At 40.2% G+C, this 23,361-nt stretch overlaps 1 protein-coding gene across 45 annotated transcripts in view; it reads right to left on the bottom strand.

Annotated features, from left to right (window-relative positions):
- The window catches only part of TTLL5 (tubulin tyrosine ligase like 5), a 291,747-nt gene that overhangs the window by 11,492 nt on the left and 256,894 nt on the right, over positions 1-23,361 (bottom strand). For 2 of the 45 annotated variants that reach the window (XR_010130797.1, XM_063698031.1), the window contains one exon: positions 2,081-2,151. The exons of 42 other annotated variants lie outside the window; for them this stretch is intronic. Coding sequence is in view for 1 of the 3 variants with exons in the window: in XM_063698031.1 (XP_063554101.1) it covers positions 2,084-2,151 (68 nt within the window). In the remaining 2 variants the exon portion in view is untranslated. Of the gene's footprint in view, positions 1-2,080; positions 2,152-23,361 lie in introns of those variants that run through there. One more of the 45 variants, XM_055360998.2, reaches the window with a different exon arrangement.

Below are 23,361 nucleotides of genomic sequence, written 5' to 3'. Positions count from 1 at the left end.
ACTCTCAGTCTGAAGTTTTTCAGGCTACCTCCAGAATGTGAATTCATGCCCAAGCTTACAAGGGGTCCAGCTTGTGCTTATAAATTACCAGGGGAGATTCCCCTTCTCCACTCCATTTAGCACCAAGTTTCCAGATAGCCAGTTTTCTTTCAATGCCTGAGGGACTGAAGGGTGGATGAGAGGGAGGGTTTATTTCTAGTTGACTTACATATGGAGACTATAGCTGGCACTCTGGGGTCCCAGTCTAGAAGGGTCTCCTACTAGACTCTTCACCTTAAGATTTGCCTATTGTCCCTTACATCCTGCCATAATTCGGGTACAGAGTCACTTCAATCCTAACTCCTGCCTGGTGATCCAGTGACGGGGTCATAAGAGCAGGAGAGGTATACAGAACAACGATGTTACTGCATTTTTCCCTCACTGCCTCTATGACCACGACTACAGCCCAGCTCTTCCCCCACACCGCCTTTTTTTTGTGGGACTTTGAAATACCAGCCACTGTAGCTAACCCATCTTTATTTTTGCTTTAATGGCTTGGCCTGGAAATTCTGTCTTTTTTTGGCCAAATGTCTACAGATAATACTGTCTTTATACACTCACTTGGCATTTATGAAATAAATGAAGTTATGTCTTATTATGTTAGTCCTAAAGTCAACAAGCAACACAAACATAAAATATATTCAGAACTACCCTAAAAAGTCTTAAAGCACCTGTAAAATACATCATGCCAGTTCGGCAACTATCAGGGAGTCCAAAAAACACACTTATACTTCCATCCTTCTGTTCTTTCGTTAGCACCCAACTAACGTGACTGGCTTGTGTTTAGGCCATAGAGAATGCAAGTATTTTTAGACGTTGTGATCAACATTTGCCAAGGTAAACTGCACTATGAGAATCACCTAGGAATGAAGAACCATTGAAGCCAAGAGCAGATTCACATGTCATGCTCATTTGGAAGCATAAGTTACCTGAGAGGAATGGTGGAGAGACCCTCCTAAACGATCTAAATCATTGTTTCTTTTATCGTTTGGAGGCACATGGGGAGGGACTTTGTCTTGCATATACTGCTTATTTTCACGGCTACACTCTTAAGTGCTGAGACCGCGTCTTACAAATTTTCACATGACCCAGGGCACCCAGCATTTTGCCTTATAAATATTTACGTGAGAGCTGCTTGGTAAATAGTTGATTGACTGATGATCAATAGCGCTGTCACCCTATGGGTGGCAAAAGACTTCCAACTAACAATACAAACTAGGCTTCTACAAACAACAAAAAGCCTGATGTGGTAAGTGGCAATCTGTACTTCCAGGCCAGTGCTTCTACCACTCATCAGCTGTCTGAAGGTTAAGGGATACATATTTTTTTTTTTTTTGAGACAGAGTCTTGCTCTGTAGCCCAGGATGGAGTGCCGTGGCATGATCTCAGCTCACTGCAAGCTCCGCCTCCCTGGTTCACGCCATTCTCCTGCCTCAGCCTCTCAAGTAGCTGGGACTACAGGCACCCGCCACCACACCTGGCTAGTTTTTTTGTATTTTTAGTAGCGATGGGTTTCACCATGTTAGCCAGGATGGTCTTGATCTCCTGACCTCGTGATCCGCCTGCCTCGGCTCCCAAAGTGCTGGGATTACAGGCGTGAGCCACTGCATTTTTATGAAATCCTATGACTCATAGCTTTTCCAGTTCAGAAAAAAAAAAAAAACAAAAAAAAAACCTTCATCACGAATTCCCTGCCAATAAAGAAGGCCCTAAGCCAGGCAGGTGTGGTGATACATACCTATAATCCCAGCTTAGGAGGCTGAGGAGGGAGAATCACTTGAGCTCAAGAGTTCAGGATTCAAGACCAGCCTGGGCAACACAGCAAGACCCTATCTCTAAAAAAAAAAGAAAAAAGAAAAAAAGAATACAGTAAAAAGAAAAAATTCCTATCTGAAAAATGGGACAAATAAAGAAGGCCCAAACCTCAAATATTATGAACATATAACCAAAGTTATTTTTCTCCCTCCAAGGTCTGAAGTGAATAAGAAAAATAAAATTAAAAACTTAATTTAAAATATTACCTAAATGCAAAGATGTTTACCTCTTATAGATTTGTCCCTAAGGCCTTTCCAACTGATCTGGGCAGCCCTGGTAGTATCTTCTGGCAACATTCTGGTTTGATAAGAAAGGAAGTGAATGAATCAATCTATTTATATCCTGAGTGACATTAGTAGAAACGGACAGCTGGGGTGTGTGGGCCAACCTGCTGCCCCTCACCTTCCTGGGCATAGCTCCAGTATGTAGGAATGAATAACACAGGCACAAGAACATCAGATCCATTTCATGAAACCTTGCCTGGGTGTCACAAAGGCGCCGGGCACAGCTGCAAGGGGTTTGTTCAGAGCAAAGACAGCCCAAGGAACTCTGCAATGCAGCCACATGGGACATGGGAGCCGCTCACTACAGCAGCACCACCAAGCCCTCATGGCCTCCCAGAAATCCTTTTTAATTTCTCATGAGTAATGCAGGCATCTGGTTCAGTTCAGATGCTAAAACCAACAAGAGCTCAAGTGTCCATCTATGGGGGGAAGATTTCCTTTCTACTCACAAATGAGTGTTGAATAATTTTTATAAAATGCTATTTTAAGGAATTCTACTATAAAGAATTATAGTCATTAATACAACAAGCCTAATTCTTCTAAGAAAAATGCACATAACTCATTTCTGAAGATATATTTAAGTCTCACAAACCTGTAAAAAACCATGTTCCCCCTATTCTGGATTATTTTATTATAATAAACCCATCAGATGGGCATGATAACATTTTATCACGGAATAGAGAGATATAAATCTCTGAAAGACTTTCAAATGTCATTCAGTGAAAAGTGTTTCTTTTTGTAACTATATTTAGATAGTAAGTATCCTAATGGAAGACTGATTAACATGTTTGACAGAGGTTTTTTGGCATAAGAATACTTAATAACCACCCTTTTATGAAAATTTAAAAATTTTAAGCCTGACTAAAATCAAAGTTCTTGGGATCTAATTCTATGATGTATCTACCATGCTAGTTTCGAAGCATAACCTACTTGAGTATATCTGGTGTATTTTTATATAAACATGTAAAATCTAGATTTATAAAATAAATGACTGAATTATTAAAAGGAGAGTTTCTTTTATGAAGAGTTTCTTTACTTTCTTAAAAAGATTTAATTTCGGCCGAGCGCGGTGGCTCATGCCTGTAATCTCAGCACTTTGGGAGGCCGAGGTGGGTGGATCATGAGGTCAGGAGATCGAGACTATCCTGGCTAACATGGTGAAACCCTGTCTCTACTAAAAATACAAAAAAATTAGCCAGGCTTGGTAGCGGGTGCCTGTAGTCCCAGCTACTCGGGAGGCTGAGACAGGCAATGGTGTGAACCTGGGAGGTGGAGCTTGCAGTGACCTGAGATCGCGCCACTGCACTCCAGCCTGGGCAACAGCGAGACTCCGTCTCAAAAAAAAAAAAAAAAAAAAGATTTAATTTCTTTACAGGGAGCTCTGGTAATGAAGAGTGGTAGAGTAAAACAATGCTACGAGCTATAAATTGATTTATGCTATTCACAAGCCTCAAACCTCTGGGATTTAAGGATAATGATTTTTGTTTTCTGCTCACTGGAGAAAATCTTTGGTGGGGCATTAGAATGGATTTTTATATAGCTTTGAGTTCAAAAGACAGATTGATGGTGGAGGTGGATTTTGCCTCTTCTAGAATAGCTTCTAGTCTGATAAAAATTCAGCCTCATTCCTCCTGTAGCAGATGCAGCATTAATGAGTCAAAGAGGGTGCTGGATACCAGTTCTCTATCTGAAGATTAGGAGAATAGCACTTTCAGTTACCTAAAGAAGGTGAGAAGTAAATGGCCCAGCTGGGCATGGTGGCTCATGCCTATAATCCCAGCACTTTGGGAGGCCGAGGCAGGAGGATCGCTTGAACCCAGGAATTTGAGACCAGCCTGGGCAACATAGAGAAACTCATCTCTACTAAAAATAAAATAAAATAATTAGCTGGACGTGGTGGTGCACACCTGTGGTTCCAGCCACTCAGGGGCTGAGGCAGGAAGATTGCTTGAGCCCCGAAGTATGAGGCTGCAGTGAGCTGTCATCATGCCACTGCACTCCAGCCTGAATGACAGAGTAAAGCTGTCTAAACAAATAAATGAAATGAAATGAAGGGACTCTAGATCAGTGACCAACAGTGACTTTCAAACTTTTTTTCTGATTGCAATGCATAGTAAAAAGTACATCTCACATTGCCACTGAATGCACAACCATCTTTATGACTTAAATAAAATTCCCATAATACTTACACTTACTTTTACTGTAGATAGACCCTGGTATTCTTCTATTTCATTCTGCTGCTCTGGGATGGGGATGCAGGGGAATGATGATTGTGACCAGTGGTGTGCTAGAAAATGTTTAACAGGCTCTCTATGGTAAAACAAATGAAAGCCCCAACTTTGTGTTGTTGGCCAATTTCCACCACAATTGAGTTCAAATAACCAACACAAAGTTACTGAAGGCAGAGTTGGGAAGGGACACCTTCCACCAGCTCTTGTGAGCCTGGTTGTGACCCGTTAAACTGATTGGATGACCCACCGCTAGGTCATGACTCACAGTTTAACAATCACTGCTCTAGAGTATAGGCAATCAAGCTCTTTACTAGTTCACAGGAAGCTGAGAGTGGCCAGTCTATATTGTTTCCAGGAGGTACTGAAAGAGATCTCATGTGCTAGGGATGACAAGCCTCTGGGGCATTACGGGAAGCCACTCATGCCTACTCTGCTGTAAGCATCTCTGAACTACTGTGCCTTCAGCCTCCCCAAAACTGATCATCTTGGGAAACTGAGATTTACGAGCAGTAACCTTAGGAAAATTGCAATCTCTCTGTGCTTCAGTTTCTTCCTCTGTAATATGAGAATAAAAATGTGTGTACCTCACTGGATTGCTACACGGGCCAAATAAGGAAATCCATATGAAAGCATTCTGAAAATTATAAAGGGCACTACAGGTTATTATTCATGTAAAATGATTCAATTTAACAAAATTTTATTCACAGGCAATTTACATAAAGTCATCTGTCTTGGCATCTGAGCTCACTGATCATTCCCATCCTGGGACTCAGAGTTTCTGAAATATCCAGGTGTCTCTCAAGGCTGCCTCCATGGGCTCCCCCACTGGCTCCTTTTCCTCCATCCTTTGAACCTTGCTGCTAATCCTTAAACTCGTTTCCTTGGAGAATGCATCCACTCACAGTTTTAACAAGTATCTCCATACAGATGATTGCTCAGTTCTACCTCTGGCTCCGACTTCTCCCTCTCTTTTGAGAAAAACCTAGCTGAGTTGAACATTCAGTCATCATCGAAACTTGACTTTGAAAATTCTAACAGTATTGTCTGTCCCACTCATCCATGATGCTAATTTTATAAATGGCACTAGTATTATCTCAGTTACCAATGTTTAATTTAAAACCACATCACACCCGTTAGGATGGCTACTATCAAAACATAAAATAAACATTTAAAATAACCATAAAATAACAAGTGTTAGTGAGAATGTGGAGAAATAGAAACCCTTGTGTGCGGCTGATGGGGGTGTAAAATGGTACAGCTTCTACAGAAAGCAGGATGGTGGTTCCTCAAAAAATTAAAAACAGAATTACCATACAATCCAGCAATTCCACTTCTGTGTATGTACCCAAACGAAATGAAAGCAGGGACACAAACATATATTTGCACACCCATGTTCACAGCAGCATTATTCACAATATTTAAAGGTGGAAGCAACTCAAGTGTCCATTGATGGCTGAATGGATAATGTGGTGTATACATACATTAAATTATGACTCAACCTTAAAAAAGGGAATTCTGATGCTTGTTACAACACAGATGAACCTGGAGAACACTATGCTAAGTGAAATAAGCCAGTCACAAAATGACAAATACTGTATGATTCCACTTATATGAGGTACCTAGAGTAGTCAAATTCATAGAGACAGAAAGTAGAATGGTGGTTGCCAGGGGCTGGGGGCAAAAGGGAATGAGGAGTTATTGTTTAATGGGTACAGAGCTAAAGTTCTGCAAGAAGAAAAAAATTCTGGAGGTGAAGGGTGGTGATGATTACATAAGAATGTAAATGGGCCAGGCATGGTGGCTCACGCCTGTAATCCCAGCACTTTGGGAGGCTGAGTGGGTAGATCACAAGGTCAGGAGTTCAAGACCATCCTGGCCAACATGATGAAACCCTGTCTCTACTAAAAATACAAAAAAAAAAAAAAAATTAGCTGGACGTGGTGGTGCATGCCTGTAAACCCAGCTACTAGGGAGGCTGAAGCAGGAGAATCACTTGAACCAGGGAGCTGGCAGTTGCAGTGAGCTGAGATCGCGCCACTGCACTCCAGCCTGGTGACAGAGCAAGACTCTGACTTAAAAAAAAAAGAAAATGTAAATGTACTTAATGCCATACACTTAAAAATGGTTGAAACAGCACATTTTATGTTACGTATATTTCACAATTTTAAAGATGTTAAATAATTATGGATATTGATCTATCACTTATTCTGCTCCAGTGTTATATAAAGTGCTTATTGCATGAATTGTTTTATAATTTAACTCTGCATTTGTATAAGAAGCTAAGGGTGGAAAGCAGGGAAATTTACTATTTTTGTCTGCCTAGTGACACTTCTGCTTAGGGTTTCAGCCCCCTTCTCTTCCTTTGGGAAATTGCTCCCCACTTCTTCTATTCCAACCAAGCTATTACTGCCAGGCTACAAGTGTTAATTCCATATCCTCTTGATCACAAAAGTTGATGCAAAAATGATCCCAGGCCTGGCCAAAGCCTGAATCCCCTTGGCCACAGCAATTACTTCAAGAGGTGGTCTTATTACCCAGGCCAAGCCGATCCCAGTCCTTCTTTGGGAGTTATATATATATTAAAGTAGAAAGAGAGATGCTTCCCTCACTCTGTGGTCACTGCTGGGAGGAATAAGATGGAAGATGCTCAAACCACACCCCTCCATCTGATCTTGCCACATGGAAGAAGCCATATAATGCAAGAAATAGGGAGGTCAATGAAGCTGTGATGAGAAATACAAAGCGAGGAAGAGAGATGGATGGAAAGACGTGAAGCAGAGAGGGAGGGAGAGCAAGAAAGATCTGACTACACTTTAAGACAAGCCAGAGAAAGAGGAGAAAAACTTGAAGGCAGAACTGATCCGATGCACCCCTCAGGAGAAGGGCCATTCTAATCTTTGCTGGAGCAAAGTAACAGACATTTCGTAGAAAATTAATCTTGGAACTCTCTATTTTCTAAAGAAAACCCAAAGAAGGAATATATGTCTCCACTGTAAAAACATGGCAGTTTAAGAAGTATTTCTCATATGATTGTTGTGATGATTAAGTGAAAAAAAAAACTATGTAAAAATTACAGCACCTGGGATACAGCAGGTGCTCAATAAATAACTGCTATTCCTACCATGATTTTTCAAACTATAATGACAAAAAGGAGAGAGAACCAGAAAACTCAAATTACTATTTAAGAGAATAGAGCATGAATTTAAAGGCTATATGCCGTAACTTAAGTGTCATTTCTTCAAGGGTTTTCTCTTTTAAAAACTGTTCCTATTTGTGTGGTTTAAAAGTCATCTAGGCATGATTAAAAAAAAATACAAAAGATTATGGAGTTAAAAGTATTTCTTCTACCCTAGACTCTTGGGTCTCCATCTCAGAGGCAGGCAGCTGCCTATTACTGGTTTGCATAGGTGTGTGGCTCACCCTTCTCAGGACTGTCTATGCACATACAAACATATATTCCTCCTCCCCTTTTTATATGAAGGGGAGCATAATCTACAGTGGGTTGGGTTTTTTGGGGCATCTTTTACTTAACAATATCTCTCAGAAATTGTTCCACAACAACATAAACATCTACTTTCAAGAGAACTCTTTAGGTAATCCATAGAAATATCCAAATCCCAACACATCTTTTTAGTGTGGGTCTTGTGGGATCCTCCCACCATCTGTCTCACTCTCTAGTTTCACAGCTTGTTGTATGGAAAACTGAAATGGGCCCTAGAATCAGCCTGTCATCTTGTTGTCATGCAGCCTGGAGATAACAGGAAACAGCTTCTTCCTCTCTTAAAGGCTCACCCAAGAGAGAGTTCCAATGAAGCAGGAGCTAAATTATTGCAGCTGAATACGTGGAGATGTTATTACTATTGATAGCTCCTTAGAGCTCTCTGAAAGGCAAAGGGAGAATCTCCCCTCATATTAGCATCACTCAAGAAACCAACGAGGGCTGTTGGTGAAAAGAAGTTTGACCTTGGTTGGGAATAATGACAGCTTTGCCACATAGACTCTGATTGTTAGACAAACACAAGACAATCAAGCTGACAATGCTACTAATTTTAGAGGCTAAAGCTACTGGGAACTCAGTGTACTTACTGAGGAATCAGATGTCAGCTCACTATCACCACAAAGCAGATGTCCTCTGGATCCTTTGAACTAAAGCTTGGGTTCAACAGTCCCCAATCCTTCTCTTGTAAAGTTCTTCCTATTAGTTCTTAAAGGGTCCAGAATATGACTGCTACTTTATATTTATCTCCCAAACTAATCCATGCAGCCCCTTAACTGTTTTCTTACTCTTCACCGGATGTTCTTAAAAGCTCTTTGGGTATTAAGGTGCACTGCATGCCCACCCGGAACCCAGTCTCATTTACTCCCTTTTTGTCCATTAACAATTAGAGAATGGTTAGAGCATTTTCTCAGCTTTTTATGACCTATTCTCCATCAGCCAAGATTGTCTTCAGTTTTACCTTCTGCAGTTTATGAAAGCTATAATTTTTTTTCACTTTCCATACATAAGATTACATTATAGTTTGACTGTGCTTTTTACTAATGATAAACTTTATCCCTCCTTCCTTCCCCCCACCTCCTCTTGGTATGCAGCCCTGGATGAGAAGCACCATATTCAACCTAGACTTAAGCATTTATTGATAATACCTTTTCTCTTCAATCTAGTCCATTAAAATGTTCTTCATCCCCCAGAAAACCTTGTCTTAAATGTCAAAAGTTTTTATCTTACAGATCATAACAATCTTAGGTTCACAGAATGAGAGTATAGCCTATAGATTAAGTTAGTCAGAGTGCTCATGTATTTGGTGAGGTTGAATCTACAGTATCACGTAAAAGTTGCCAATCTGTCCACCTCTAAATGCTTTACTTTAACTTATTTAAAAGCAACCGCAAACTAGTATGGCAGGCAGCCTTTTAATGACCTCTGTGACTCCTCCTCCTGAAAAGGCATACCCTTATGTAATTGCCACCCCTTGGGTGTGCACTGGAATCACTTCTAACAAAGAGAATACTGCAGAAAGTATGGGATGTTACTTCCAAGATTAAGTTATAAAAAGATTGTGGCTCCTGCTGTGGGAGCTTTCTCATGCTCTCATGGCTTTCTGGCTCAGGGGAGGCCAGCCACTATGGGATAAGCCAGCTGTATTCGCTTGATAGGGCTGCCATAACAAAATGTCACATACTAAGTGGCTGAAATAACAGGAGCGCATTTTCTCACAGTTGTGGAGGCTCAAAGCCCAAGGTGGAGGTGCTGGCTGGTTTGGTTCCTTCCTTGGCTTGCAGATGGCCACAGTCTTGCTGTGTCCTTGCATGGTCTTTCCTCTATGTGTGCAAATACCTGGTGTCTCCTTGTGTGTCCATATTTCCTCCTCTTGTAAGAAGTCACACTGGAGCAGGGCCCTGCCGCATGGCCTCATTTTAACTTTATCACCTCTTTAAAAGAGCTGTCTCTACATACAGTCATATTCTGAGGTATTGGGGGTTAGGGCTTCAACATATGAATTTTGAGGTGGACACAATTCAGTCCATAACAGCAGCCTTTAGAGAAGCTTAAGTGGAAAGAAGCTTGCCAACAACCACAACTTGGAAGCAGATCCCACCAGCTTATCCTTCCAATGAGACCACTGCTCCCAGCTGACAGCCTGACTGTAACTTCATGAGAGACCTTGAGCCAGAGACACTCAGTTAACCTAAGAAGTCTGATCCATGGGAACTGTGAGATAATAACTGTGTGTTTATTTTTTGAGATAGGGTCTCAATCTGTCGGCCAGGATGGACTGCAGTAGCATGATCCGGCTGACTGCAGCCTTGACCTCCAGGGTTCAAGCAATCCTCCTGCCTCAGCCTCTCCAGTAGCTGGGACTACAGGCACATGCAACCATGCCCGGCCTGGCTAATTTTTAAATTTTTTTTTGTAGAGATGAGGTCTCACTCTTGTCCAGGCTGGTCTGGAACTCCTGGGCTCAAACAATCTTCCTGTCTTGGCCTCCCAAGTGCTGGGATTATAAGCGTGAGCCACTGTACCGAGCCAAATATTTATTGTTTTAAGCCGTTAAGTTTTCAGGTAAAATTTGTTATGTGGCAGTAGACAATAATACAATAACAACCTCACCTATCAATAAAAAACTGTATTAACTAGACTGCTTGGGCAAAGAAGATTGGGGCTACTTGAACTTTTCTGTGAATTGGGGCTAAAGTCAAATATTTCTTTGCTTCAAACTTTGCTACAAATGAATCAGTGTACTTTTCTGTCAAAGTAACGGAGTCTTCGCTGACTGAAGACTGAGACTGTTCTAGGTGTCACTTGATAGTAATAAACAAAAAACAACACCAACACCATTCTCACAGGCAGTATCTCATCCAGCTTTCACATCAACCTCATGAAGAAGACACGGCAACTATTTTGAGTGCATAGCAAAGCACCTGACACACACACACACAGGCATTAAAAATATTTCTAAATGAACGTATTTCCATTTCACAGTGACAAAACAGTCTGGAGAGGTTAACTAAATCGCTTCAGAGTGCACAGCTACTAAGTGCCAGGAAAGAGAATAGAAGCTACTAAGTCCGGAGTTTTTCTACCACAGCAGTTCACCTTGTGTATTTGTTTGCATCTTTCTTCCTTGAAGTCATGGGTTAAAACAGTAAAAAAAAATAAAATGGCCTGTTAACATTCTATTTTACTTTTTATTCCCACATACAGGCTGTGTTGGGATGAATGAGAAGTAGAGGCAAACAGCAAAAAACTCCATCGTGAAAATGGTGAATTGATAAGTACGGATATATACACCCTAGTTTGCTACTGAGTCAATTCTAAAAGATTTGTATAAAATCTCCTTATCTTTTTAACATCAGTATATAGTGAAGTTAATATCTTTAGCTTATTAAAGATAGGTACTCCACTCTAGGCCTGTTTTTTGGTTCCTCCCAACCCCAAAGTTCTGGATGAATGAAGTAGAATAGCCTCCGAATATCAGAAAAAAAGTTGATTTCAAAGATGCATGGAGTTTCTGTTTCCTCTCAGAAGTCCAAAGGACACAAGAAGTACAGAAGTAGTTATTAAAATACCGATAATTTACAAGATATGAATTTGCATAGCTGATCTTACCACTGTACAGCCACTTACTCAGTGAATGCTAAACCTTACAATAGCAATAGAAATTTACCTTTTATCCCATATTTATGTATTGAATACCTACTATATGCCCAGTACTATGAAAAGCACTGGTGATACAGAGGTGAATGACATAATCCCCAATCCTTTTGGGACTTAATAATCTAGTGGCAGAGGGCAATAAGTAAAATAAAATAAAACATTTTAGCAAATTCTGTTACAATGGAAGGCAAAGGGTGCTACAGGAGTTGATAGTAAGGGATGGGATTTCTAGGAAGAGGAAACATCTTGTGCAATGGTGAAGAAGCTTGGGATAGCATGGCAAGTACTTTAGAATGACTGGAATTTAAACCTATGTGTTGAGGGAGTGGCTGGGGAGTGGTCTTTAATGAGCAAACCATGACTGGCTTTGGCAATCCACTTACAGAGTTTGCACTTTAAAGGGAGCTTCTGAAGACTTTTTAGTGGGGAAGCATCATAGTCATAATTGTTTCTAAAAGACCACTTTTAGAGCAGTGTGGAGGATAAAGGCAGGATACAACTTAGGATGAAGAGATCCGTCTGGAAAACACTGTAGTAATTCAAACAGAAAGTGTTATGTGTTTGAATTAAGGCAGTGGATATGAATGAAATTGGACTTGTTGAGTGTTAACTGAGGGATATTTAAAGGGAAAAGTATAATAATGATAATCAAATATGTGGACTGAGGGGAGGAGCTCACATGCCTCTCAGTTTCTGGCTTTACCTCTAATGAAGGTGAACAGGAGGGACCAGAGGAGGGGTGTGTCTTGAGAGGATGATAAGGTCAGTTCTGGATGTGTTACACCTGAGATGCCCGTGATTCCTTCAGGAGACACGTCTAGAGGTGGCTGGGGAACATGGATCCAAAGAGAAGTGTGAGCAGGAGAAGTACTACTTATGTTCATGTTTGGTGTGTATGGTGCCCCAGAATTGTGCTGGGCACAACCAATCTTTGAAGCCATATGTGACAGTCTTGGCTGGAGGAACAGGTCTGGAATTGTCCTAGATGGAGGTCAGCTGAAACTATGGGAGCAGATCAAGGACAGGATCTTAGAGAATAATATGAAAATTAACAAGCAAGCAAGGATGGGGAGCTTTATCAGGAAGAAGGAACAGCTAGAGCGGTAGAAAGGGAAAGCCAACATTCCCAAAAACTCAGTGTTGTTAAAGACCAACACCCTAAATATATGGATGATATTTCTCTAAGCTGAGTGATTAAATAAACTGCCCTGACTGATTTCTCAAAAGATTTATCATAGCCAGACTTTTAAACGATGTTAAGATTGTCCGGCTAAGGTTGATCTTAGAACTTAATCTTAGCCTCAATATTTACACCAGGTGAAATCGCTTCTTTCTCTCAGAACCATAAAAGTGCTTTCTTTGCCTAATCCTATTTTTGCATTTCCCCCCCCACTTATCTCCCACTTGACCCCTGATCCACTTGTTCCGTGAATTTCTTGTTCTCTGCAAGAAACGTCAGTAGATATTTAATTAATAATATATACAGGCTGATTATCCTTTATTCAACATGCTTGTGACTAGAAGTGTTTTCGGTTTTGATTTTTTTCAGATTTTAGAATATTTGCATTATACTTACTGGTTGAACATCCCTAATCTGAAAATCCAAAATCCAAAATGCTCCAATGTGCATTTCCTTTGAGTGTCACGTTAGCACTCAAACAGTTTTGGATTTTTGAGTATTTCAGATTTTGCATTTGTAGATTAGGTATACTCAACCTGTGCTAGTATCTGTCAACATATGAATTTGTAATCATTCTTTTGCCTTACTCTACAATTTGAAATTCTGTTTTACCTTGTATGTGTTCATTCTCTACATTATAGGTTAGGATCTTTGGATTTGTTATTCTTTACATGCACCTAGTATTGTGCTGAGCATAATTAGTTATTCAAAGAATCATTAATAGACATACAAGCAAGGCCACAAGAGAACACCAAACATCTGAAAGGTGGGAATAGAAAACAGAAGTCAAAGAAACTTTGTCGCAACTCTAGTTACAAGTCTGTACTGGTCTGCTTAATTGCTTTGGTGCTTACGTTCAGTTTTTTAAATTAGAAGTCCCCTTGCCATATATAAAATTATTTTCATTTTTCCCAATAATGAGATTTGAAGGTTGAAAAGTTACTTTAAACTGAGTTTGGTAACCAAGACGTGTGACAGATTATATAGATTACCAGCAATTTGGACTTGAACCTCCTTTCTCAAAGTGACGAGATACTAATCAGCATTATAGGAAAAATGGTTCCAGGTCAGATAAACTTAAGAAATGCTGAGTTAAAAATAGGTGTCTTTGGCCAGGCGCAGTGGCTCACTCCTGTAATCCCAGCACTTTGGGAGGCCGAGGTGGGTAGATCACCTGAGGTCAGGAGTTCAAGACCAGCCTGGCCAACATGGCGAAACCCTGTCTCTACTAAAAATACAAAAATTAGCCAGGTGTGGTAGTGGGCACCTGTAATCCCAGCTACTTGGGAGGCTGAGGCAGAGAGAATTGCTTGAACCCCAGAAGCGGAGGTTGCAGTGAGCCAAGATCGTGCCACCGTACTCCAGCCTGGGCGACAGAGCGAGACTCCATCCCCACCAAAAAAAAAAAAAAGGTATCTTTATTGAAAGACTTTTCAGAGTCTTTAATGTGTTAATATATTACAACTCTAAGAAGTGGCATAGGGTAAATAGCATTTGTCAAACTTATTTGACTGTGAAGACTTGTATTTTGTGAACACGTTTTGGGAAACCAGAGGACCCTGAGACCAAAGAGGTTTGGTGACTTGCCCAAATTCACACAAATGGTAGCAAAGCTGAGATGAGAATCAGTTCTAATTTTAAATTGCGAGCTCTTTTCATTATACTATGCTGCTGCTATGCTAATTAGTTTTATTCTAAACACTTCATGGAAAGCAGTACACAAAATTGATACCACTGATCCACAGAAATTCTGACTTCTAAGACTCAGAGATTCCCTCCTTGTGTACAATGACAAGATGATCTCTCTGGAAGTCTGTCAGCTGCTCCGTAGCCACGAAATAAACTGTGGGGGTGGGGAGGGTGGGCAGGAGGAGGAGCCCCCTGGGATGCTTTACGATGCTTAAAAGAAAAATGGATTTATGCCGAGGATAATTCCTGGAACAGATGTGAAACTAAATACTTCATATCACAATCCTGCCCCCACCCTTTCTGCAAGGGAAATGAAATAGCAGGATTAACCTGCTCTTCATCAGATCATGCTTTGTTTCTTTCAAAAAATCCCATGACCAGGGCAGATTCCATTTCCTGCTACTCCCCTTCCTATCACAACTAAGGGGACAGCCCAGGACAGAAGAGGTTTTCCTTGTGCCCTGCGATCACCAGGCAGGTTAATGCTCGAATATTCCCTTTTACCCCCAACACACATGCCACTTTCTCTGTCCTCATGCCATTAGGAAGTTGTCTTTTTTTTAGTGTAATAAGCATCGTAGAATACTGAGAAATACATCAATCTCAGGGGAGTGAGGGAGGAATTCTAATTAGTTTAATTCTAATGCTCTCTGAAAAGAGTACATATATAGGCTGAAAAGTGGCTCAGTGCGTGTCTGTGTGTTTTGCCATAAAAGCTGAGGTCTGTGAAAGAGATGGATGAATTTTATAAATAAAATAACATTTTGACCAGGAAATGATAGAGTAAAGCAGAAATACAGTGATATATATATATATATATATGTTTTTGTCATTCATTCATCACAGAGCTAGCTGTGCCATAATTTAATAACTCAGGTGTCAGAACATAAACTCTTCTGTTTGAGCCAAAAAGAACTGGAGCTTTCTCACTATCTTTGCTAAGCAATGAAATGCTGCTTTCCCTAATGACCCTGGCAGCTAGGCCAGGATCTCAGAGGTCAGTGGCAGTTACCTTTGTGAGTTGGGTTTGGTTGGAAAGGGTTCACCTACAATCTCTGGTGCTCCATGGAAATGAACACCAAGAGCATCCCAGCAAGCCAGGGGCTGGGTCACTTGAGGTATCTCTAAGAATCACCTTTCAAAGTCCAAACCACTTGTTCAATCACATCACAAGTGGGCAACAGGATGGTGTCAGGGAGGGGTGCCTAGGAACAGCAGAATTAAAGGGATTAACAATGGGAGAGAAGCAATTGGTGGCACAGCTGCTCTTTCGTGGATTTGAAGCATGAGGTGAAGCTTAAGGCTGTGAAACTATAGTCAAGGTCCTCCTTGCTCTGTGCTGACGAAAGCAACAGAAATACTCGGGAGCATGACACCTTTCCAAACAGGGAAAAAGAGAGTGAGGCCAGGCCCAGGGACAGCTGCTGTCCCCTAGGCACACCACCTTTCCTGGGAGGATAAAACAGCAGGGGCAGAGCAGAGCCCAGACATCTTTCTGCCTAAGACCTTAGAGCACACTTCACACACGGGAGGCAGTCAAATTATTTGTTGGACGAATGAACAGGACACACTAAATAAGTATTGATCAACAATTTGTCCATCTAAGATGTGAAGACAATTTGCTTATATTGAAGGGCTTTTTTTCCTCTTACTTTCTAAATATTAACTATTAATTCTTTCAGATTTATTGTGATATATTTCACATATTAATAAAATTCACTCATTTAAAGTATACAGTTCGGTGGTTTTTAATGTATACAAAAAATGGGGGGATGGTTAATGGGTAAAAAATAAATAGAATAAGACCTACTATTTGATAGCACAATAGGGTGGTTATAGTTAACAATAACTTAATTGTATGTTATAAAATGGTATAATTGGATTGTTTGTAACTCAAAGAATAAATGCTTGAGAAGATGGCTACCCCATTCTCCATGATGTGCTTATTTCACACTGCATGCCTGTATCAAAGCATCTCATGTACCCCATAAACACATACACCTACTATGTACCCACAAAAATTAAAACAAAAACAAAAACACAAACACAAAATGGGGTAACCATTACCACAATCTCATTTTAGCACATTTTCATTACTCCAAAAAGAAACCCAATGCCATTAGCAGTCACCCCCCATTTCTTGGCCCCCGCCAGCCCCAGTTCCTAGGCAATCTGTATACATACACTGCATTTTGTTTATCACTTCATTTTCTGGCTAACATTTAGGTTGTTTCCACATTTTGGCCATTATGAATAATGTTGCTATGAACCATCGTATACAAACATTTATGTGGACATATGTTTTCATTTCTCCTAAATGTATATTTAGGAGTGGAACTGTTAGGTCATATGGTAACTCGTATGTTTAACTGTTTTAGGAACTGCCAAACTGTTTTCTAAACCAGCTGCGCCATTTTACATTTCCACCAGCAGTGTATAAGGATTCCAATTTGTCCACATCCTCACCTACACTTGTTATTACCTGTCTTTTGATTACAGTCATCCTAGTGGGTGTGATGTGGCATTTACTGTGGTTTTGATCTGTATTTCTCTAATGACTAATGATGCATCTTTTCATTGGTCATTTGTATATCTTTTTTGGAGAAATGTCTATTCAAATCCTTTGCCTGTTTAAAAAATTGGGTTGTTGGTACCAGCCACTGCAAAAACATGCCAAATTGTAAAGACCACTGATGCTATGAAGAAACTGCATCAATTAACAGGCAAAATAACCAGCTAACATCATAATGACAGGATCAAATTCACACGTAACAATATTAACCTTATATGTAAATGGGCTAAATGCCCCAATTAAAAGACACGAACTGGCAAATTGGATACAGAGTCAAGACCCATCAGTGTGCTGTATTAAGGAGACCCATCTCACGTGCAGAGACACACATAGGCTCAAAACAAAGGGATGGACGATGATCTACCAGGCAAATGGAAAGCAAAAAAAAAAAAAAAAAAAAAAGCTGGGGTTGCAATCCTAGTCTTTAAAATACATAGACAAAATAGACTTTAAACCAATAAAGATCAAAAGAGACAAAGAAGGCCATTACATAATGGTAAAGGGATCAATTCAACAAGAAGAGCTAACTATCCTAAATATATACGCACCCAATACAGGAGCACCCAGATTCATAAAGCAAGTTCTTAGAGACCTACAAAGAGACTTAGACTCCCACACAATAATAGTGGAAGACTTTACACCCCACTGTCAATATTAGATCAACAAGACAGAAAGTTAACAAGGACATCTAGGACTTGAACTCAGCTCTGCACCAAGCAGACCTAATAGACATCTATAGTACTCTCCATCCCATATCAACAGAATATACATTCTTCTCAGCACCACATCACACTTATTCTAAAATTGACCACATAATTGGAAGTAAAGCACTCCTCAGCAAATGTAAAAGAACAGAAATCACAACAAACTGTCTCTTGGATCACAGTGCAATCAAATTAGAACTCAAGGTGAAGAAACTCACTCAAAACCACACAGCTACATGGAAACTGAACAACCTGCTCCTGAATGACTACTGGGTAAATAACAAAATGAAGGCAGAAATAAAGATGTTCTTTGAAACCAACGAGAACAAAGACACAACGTACCAGAATCTCTGGGACACATTTAAAGCAGCGTGTAGAGGGAAATTTATAGCACTAAATGCCCACAAGAGAAAGCAGGAAAGATCTAAAATCAACACCCTAACATCACAATGGAAAGAACTAGAGAAGCAAAAGCAAACAAATGCAAAAGCTAGTAGAAGACAAGAAATAACTAACATCAGAGCAGAACTGAAAGAGATAGAGACACAAAAAACTCTTCAAAAAAACTCAATGAATCCAGGAGCTGGTTTTTTGAGAAGATCAACAAAATTGACAGACTGCTAGCAAGACTAATAAAGAATAAAACAGAGAAGACTCAAATAGACACAATAAAAAATGATAAAGGGAATATCACCACTGATCCCACAGAAATACAAACTACCATCAGACAAATAAACTAGAAAATCTAGAAGAAATGGATAAATTCCTGGACATGTACACCCTCCCAAGACTAAACCAGGAAGAAGTTGAATCTCTGAATAGACCAATAACAGGCTCTGAAATTGAGGCAATACTTAATAGCCTACCAACCAAAAAAAGTCCAGGACCTGTCGGACTCACAGCCGAATTCTACCAGAGGTACAAAGGGGAGCTGGTGCCATTCCTTCTGAAACTATTCCAGTCAATAGAAAAACAGGGAATCCTCCCTAACTCATTTTATGACGCCAGCATCATCCTGATACCAAAGCCCCGCAGAGACACAACAAAAAAAGAGAATTTTAGATAAATATCCCTGATGAATATCGATGTGAAAATCCTCGATAAAATACTGGCAAACCGAATCCAGCAGCACATCAAAAAGCTTATCCACCATGATCAAGTGTTCATCCCTGGGATGCAAGGCTGGTTCAACATATGCAAATCAATAAATGTAATCCATCACATAAACAGAACCAGAGACAAAAACCACATGATTATCTCAATAGATGCAGAAAAGGCCTTTGACAAAATTCAACAGCCCTTCATGCTAAAAACACTCAATAAGCTAGGTATTGATGGAATGTATCTCAAAATAATAAGAGCTATTTATGACAAACCCACAGCCAATATCATACTGAATGGGCAAAAACTGGAAGCATTCCCTTTGAAAACTGGCACAAGACAAAGATGCCCTCTCTCACCACTCCTATTCAACATAGTGTTGGAAGTTCTGGCCAGGGCAATCAGGCAAGAGAAAGAAATAAAGGGTATTCAATTAGGAAAAGAGGAAGTCAAATTGTCCCTGTTTGCAGATGACATGATTATATATTTAGAAAACCCCATCGTCTCAGCCCAAAATCTCCTTAAACTGATAAGCAACTTCACCAAGTCTCAGGATACAAAATCAACGTGCAAAAATCACAAGCATTCCTATACACCAGTAACAAACAAACAAACAAACAAAGAGCCAAATCATGAGCGAACTCCCACTCACAATTGCTACAAAGAGAATAAAATACCTAGGAATGTAACTCACAAGGAATGTGAAGGACCTCTTCGAGGAGAACTACAAACTACTGCTCAACAAAATAAAAGAGGACTCAAACAAATGAAGAACATTCCATGCTCATGGATAGGAAGAATCAATATAGTGAAAATGGCCATACTGCCCAAGGTAATTTATAGATTCAATGCCATCCCCATCAAGCTACCAATGACTTTCTTCACAGAATTGGAAAAAACTACTTTAAAGTTCATATGGAACCAAAAAAGAGCCCGCATTGCCAAGACAATCCTAAGCAAAAAGAGCAAAGCTTAGGAGGCATCGCACTACCTGACTTCAAACTATACTACAAGGCTACAGTAACCAAAACAGCATGGTACTGGTACCAAAACAGATATATAGACCAATGGAACAGAACGGAGGCCTCAGAAATAACAGAACACATCTACAACTATCTGATCTTTGACAAACCTGACAAAAACAAGCAATGGGGAAAGGATTCCCTTTTTAATAAATGGTGCTGGGAAAACTGGCTAGCCATATGAAGAAAGCTGAAATTGGATCCCTTCCTTACATCTTATACAAAAATTCATTCAAGATGGATTAAAGACTTAAATGTTAGACCTAAAACCATAAAACCCTAGAAGAAAACCTAGGCAATACAATTCAGGACATAGGCATGGGCAAGGACTTCATGACTAAAACACCAAAAGCAATGGCAACAAAAGCCAAAATAGACAAATGGGATCTAATTAAACTAAAGAGCTTCTGCATGTCAAAAGAAACTATCATCAGAGTGAACAGGCAACCTACAGAATGGGAGAAATTTTTTGCAATCTACCCAACTGACAAAGGGCTAATATCCAGAATCTACAAAGAACACAAACAAATTTACAAGGAACAAACAACCCCATCAAAAAGTGGGCAAAGGATATGAACAGACACTTTTCAAAAGAAGACATTTATGCAGCCAACACACACATGAAAAAATGCTCATCATCACTGGTCATCAGAGAAATGCAAATCAAAACCACAATGAGATACCATCTCATGTCAATTAGAATGGTGATCATTAAAAAGTCAGGAAACAACAGATGCTGGAGAGGATGTGGAGAAATAGGAATGCTTTTACACTGTTGTTAGGAGTGTAAATTAGTTCAACCATCCAAGGATCTAGAACTAGAATTACCATTTGATCCAGCGATCCCATTACTGGGTATATACCCAAAGGATTATAAATCATGCTACTATAAAGACACATGCACTTATATGTTTACTGAAGCACTATTCACAACAGCAAAGACTTGGAACCAACCCAAATGTCCATCAATGACAGAACTGGATTAAGAAAATGCAGCACATTTACACCGTGGAATACTATGCAGCCATAAAAAAGGATGAGTTCATGTCCTTTGCAGGGACATGGATGAAGTTATAAATCACCATTCTCAGCAAACTATCACAAAGCAGAAAACCAAACACCGCAGGTTCTCATTCACAGGTGGGAACTGAACAATGAGAACACTTGGACACGGGGGTCGAGGGGAATATCACACACCAGGGCCTGTCGAGGGGTGGGGAACTGGGGGAGGAATAGCGTTAGGAGAAATATGATGGGTGCAGTAAACCAACATGGCACATGTATACCTATGTATCAAACCTACATGTTGTGCACTTGTACCCTAGAACTTAAATTTAAAAAAAATTGGGTTATCTTTTCATTGTTGGGCTATAAGAGGTCTGTATATATTCTGGATACAAGTCCCTTGCCATATAAATGATTTGCAAATAATGTCTGCCACTCTGTGGGCTGTCTTTTACATTTCATTTTGTTGTTGTTGTTGTTGTTGTTTTTGAGACAGGATCTCACTCTCACCCAGGCTGGAGTGCAGTGGTGCAATCTCAGCTTACTGCAACCTCCACTTCCTGGGCTCAAGCATTCCTCCCACCTCAGCCTCCCCAGTAGCTGGGACTTACAGGCGTGAGGCACCATGCCTGGCTAATTTTTGTATTTTTAGTACAGATGGGATTTTGCCATGTTGCCCAGGCTGGTCTCAAACTCCTGAGCTCAAGCGATCTGCCTGCCTTGGCCTCCCAAAATGCTGGGACTACAGGTGTGAGCTAGTGCACCCGGTTTGTCCTTCACATTTCTTGGTGGTATACGTTGAAGCACATAATTTTAAAATTCTGATGAAGTCCAACTTGTCTAATTTTGTTGTTGCTTGTACTTTTTGGTATCACAGCTAAGAAACTGTGGCCTAATCCAAGGACATGAAGATTTATTCCTATGTATTCTTCTAGGAATTTTATAGTTTTAGCCCTTTCATGTAGGTATTTTATCAATTTTTGGTTAATATTTGTGTAGATGTGAAACAGGGGTCCAACTTCACTGTTTTGCATGTGGATAACCAACTGTTCAAATGCCAGTTGTTGAAGAGACTATTCCACTGAATAGTCTTGGTACCACTGAATAGTTGTTGAAGAGACTAGTCCACTGAATAATCAATTGGCTATTTGATATATAAGTTTATTTCTGGACATTTAATTCTATCCCATCCATATTGTTTTGGTTACTGTAGCTTTATATTCACTATTAGATTAAAATCCTTTTTTAAAATTATGACTCCATACTGCTGAGTGAACTTCTGTTTTGGATTTTTCAAGTTACCAGGCCCCTCCCTGTCCTATTCTTTTTGGAGAATCTCAGCAAAGACCTGAGCACAAGGAAGCTTTTCTTTTCTTTTTCTTTTTCCTTTCTTTTTTTTTTTTTTTTTTGAGACAGTCTTGCTCTGGAGCCAGGCTGGAGTGCAGTGGTGTGATCTCAGCTCACTGCAACCTCTGACTCCCTGGTTGAAGCAATTCTCCTGCCTCAGCCTCCCGAGTAGCTGGGATTACAGGCACGTGCCACCATGCCCAGCTAATTTTTGTATTTTTAGTAGAGACAGGGTTTCACCATGTTGGCTAGGATGGTCTCGAACTCCTGACCTCGTGATCCACCTGCCTCAGCCTCCCAAAGTGCTGGGATTACAGGTGTGAGCCACTGCGACTAGCCAGAAGCTTTTCTTTAAACGAAACAGGAATCATTAATAACTTGTCTCAGTGTTTAAAGCAGCTGTACTGTGAGCAAATCTTAGGAAGACAACATTCGTGAACAGAATTTACTATCATAATAAAATTAAAGTTATAACAATATTAATCTCCATAATTTAAGAGTATACATAGTCATTATTCAGCTGAAGGATAATCAAGTAGTAAATAATTTATGTGAATGAATGTGGTATATCATAATTTTGTATTGTACTCAGAGCAAATTTATAATTTTAATAAGTATATTTATAGGGTACTTTTTTTCTCTATGGCTCATTTTTTCCATCTTCCTCATTTATGGTGACCTTTTAAACACTTACAGAAACATGAGGGCTCTCATGTGTTACTGTAACTGAAAGGTAATAGGGACCCCCAACTCCATGTACTAGTAGACAGGACTGGGGCAAATTTGGGTCAAGGAACAACATATCTATTTATAGCAGTCAAGAAGCTGGTGGTAGAGGGGCTGCAGAAGTGTGATGAAGTTCCTCCAGCAGGGGTGGAGTCTCTGGAAAGAAAATGTGCTGTGATTGAAACCAGTAGATGTATATCATTAGCCATTCCCCCTTCTTCCTCAATAAAAGAGCCCAGATCTGACTGGGAAGGCAATGTGCCCAGCTAAAAGACCACCTCTCTAGACACCTCTGTTGCTAAGGAGAAGTAGGCAAGGGAGCCAGTGCTGGCCAATGATATGGTAGTTAGAACTGCTGGGCTTCCAAGAAAGTGTTTTTGAAAGGGGGACAGATCGACCTGGCATCTGTCTTTTGCCCTTCCCCCTCTTCTCACTGAAACATGGACACAATGCCAGTAGGAACAGAAACCATCTTATGACCAGCAAAATG

Source organism: Gorilla gorilla, chromosome 15 (genome assembly GCF_029281585.2).
Source record: "Gorilla gorilla gorilla isolate KB3781 chromosome 15, NHGRI_mGorGor1-v2.1_pri, whole genome shotgun sequence".
NCBI lineage: Eukaryota > Metazoa > Chordata > Mammalia > Primates > Hominidae > Gorilla > Gorilla gorilla.
Note: the sequence above shows the minus strand (reverse complement) of the source record. Positions and strands in the feature narration are given on the sequence as shown.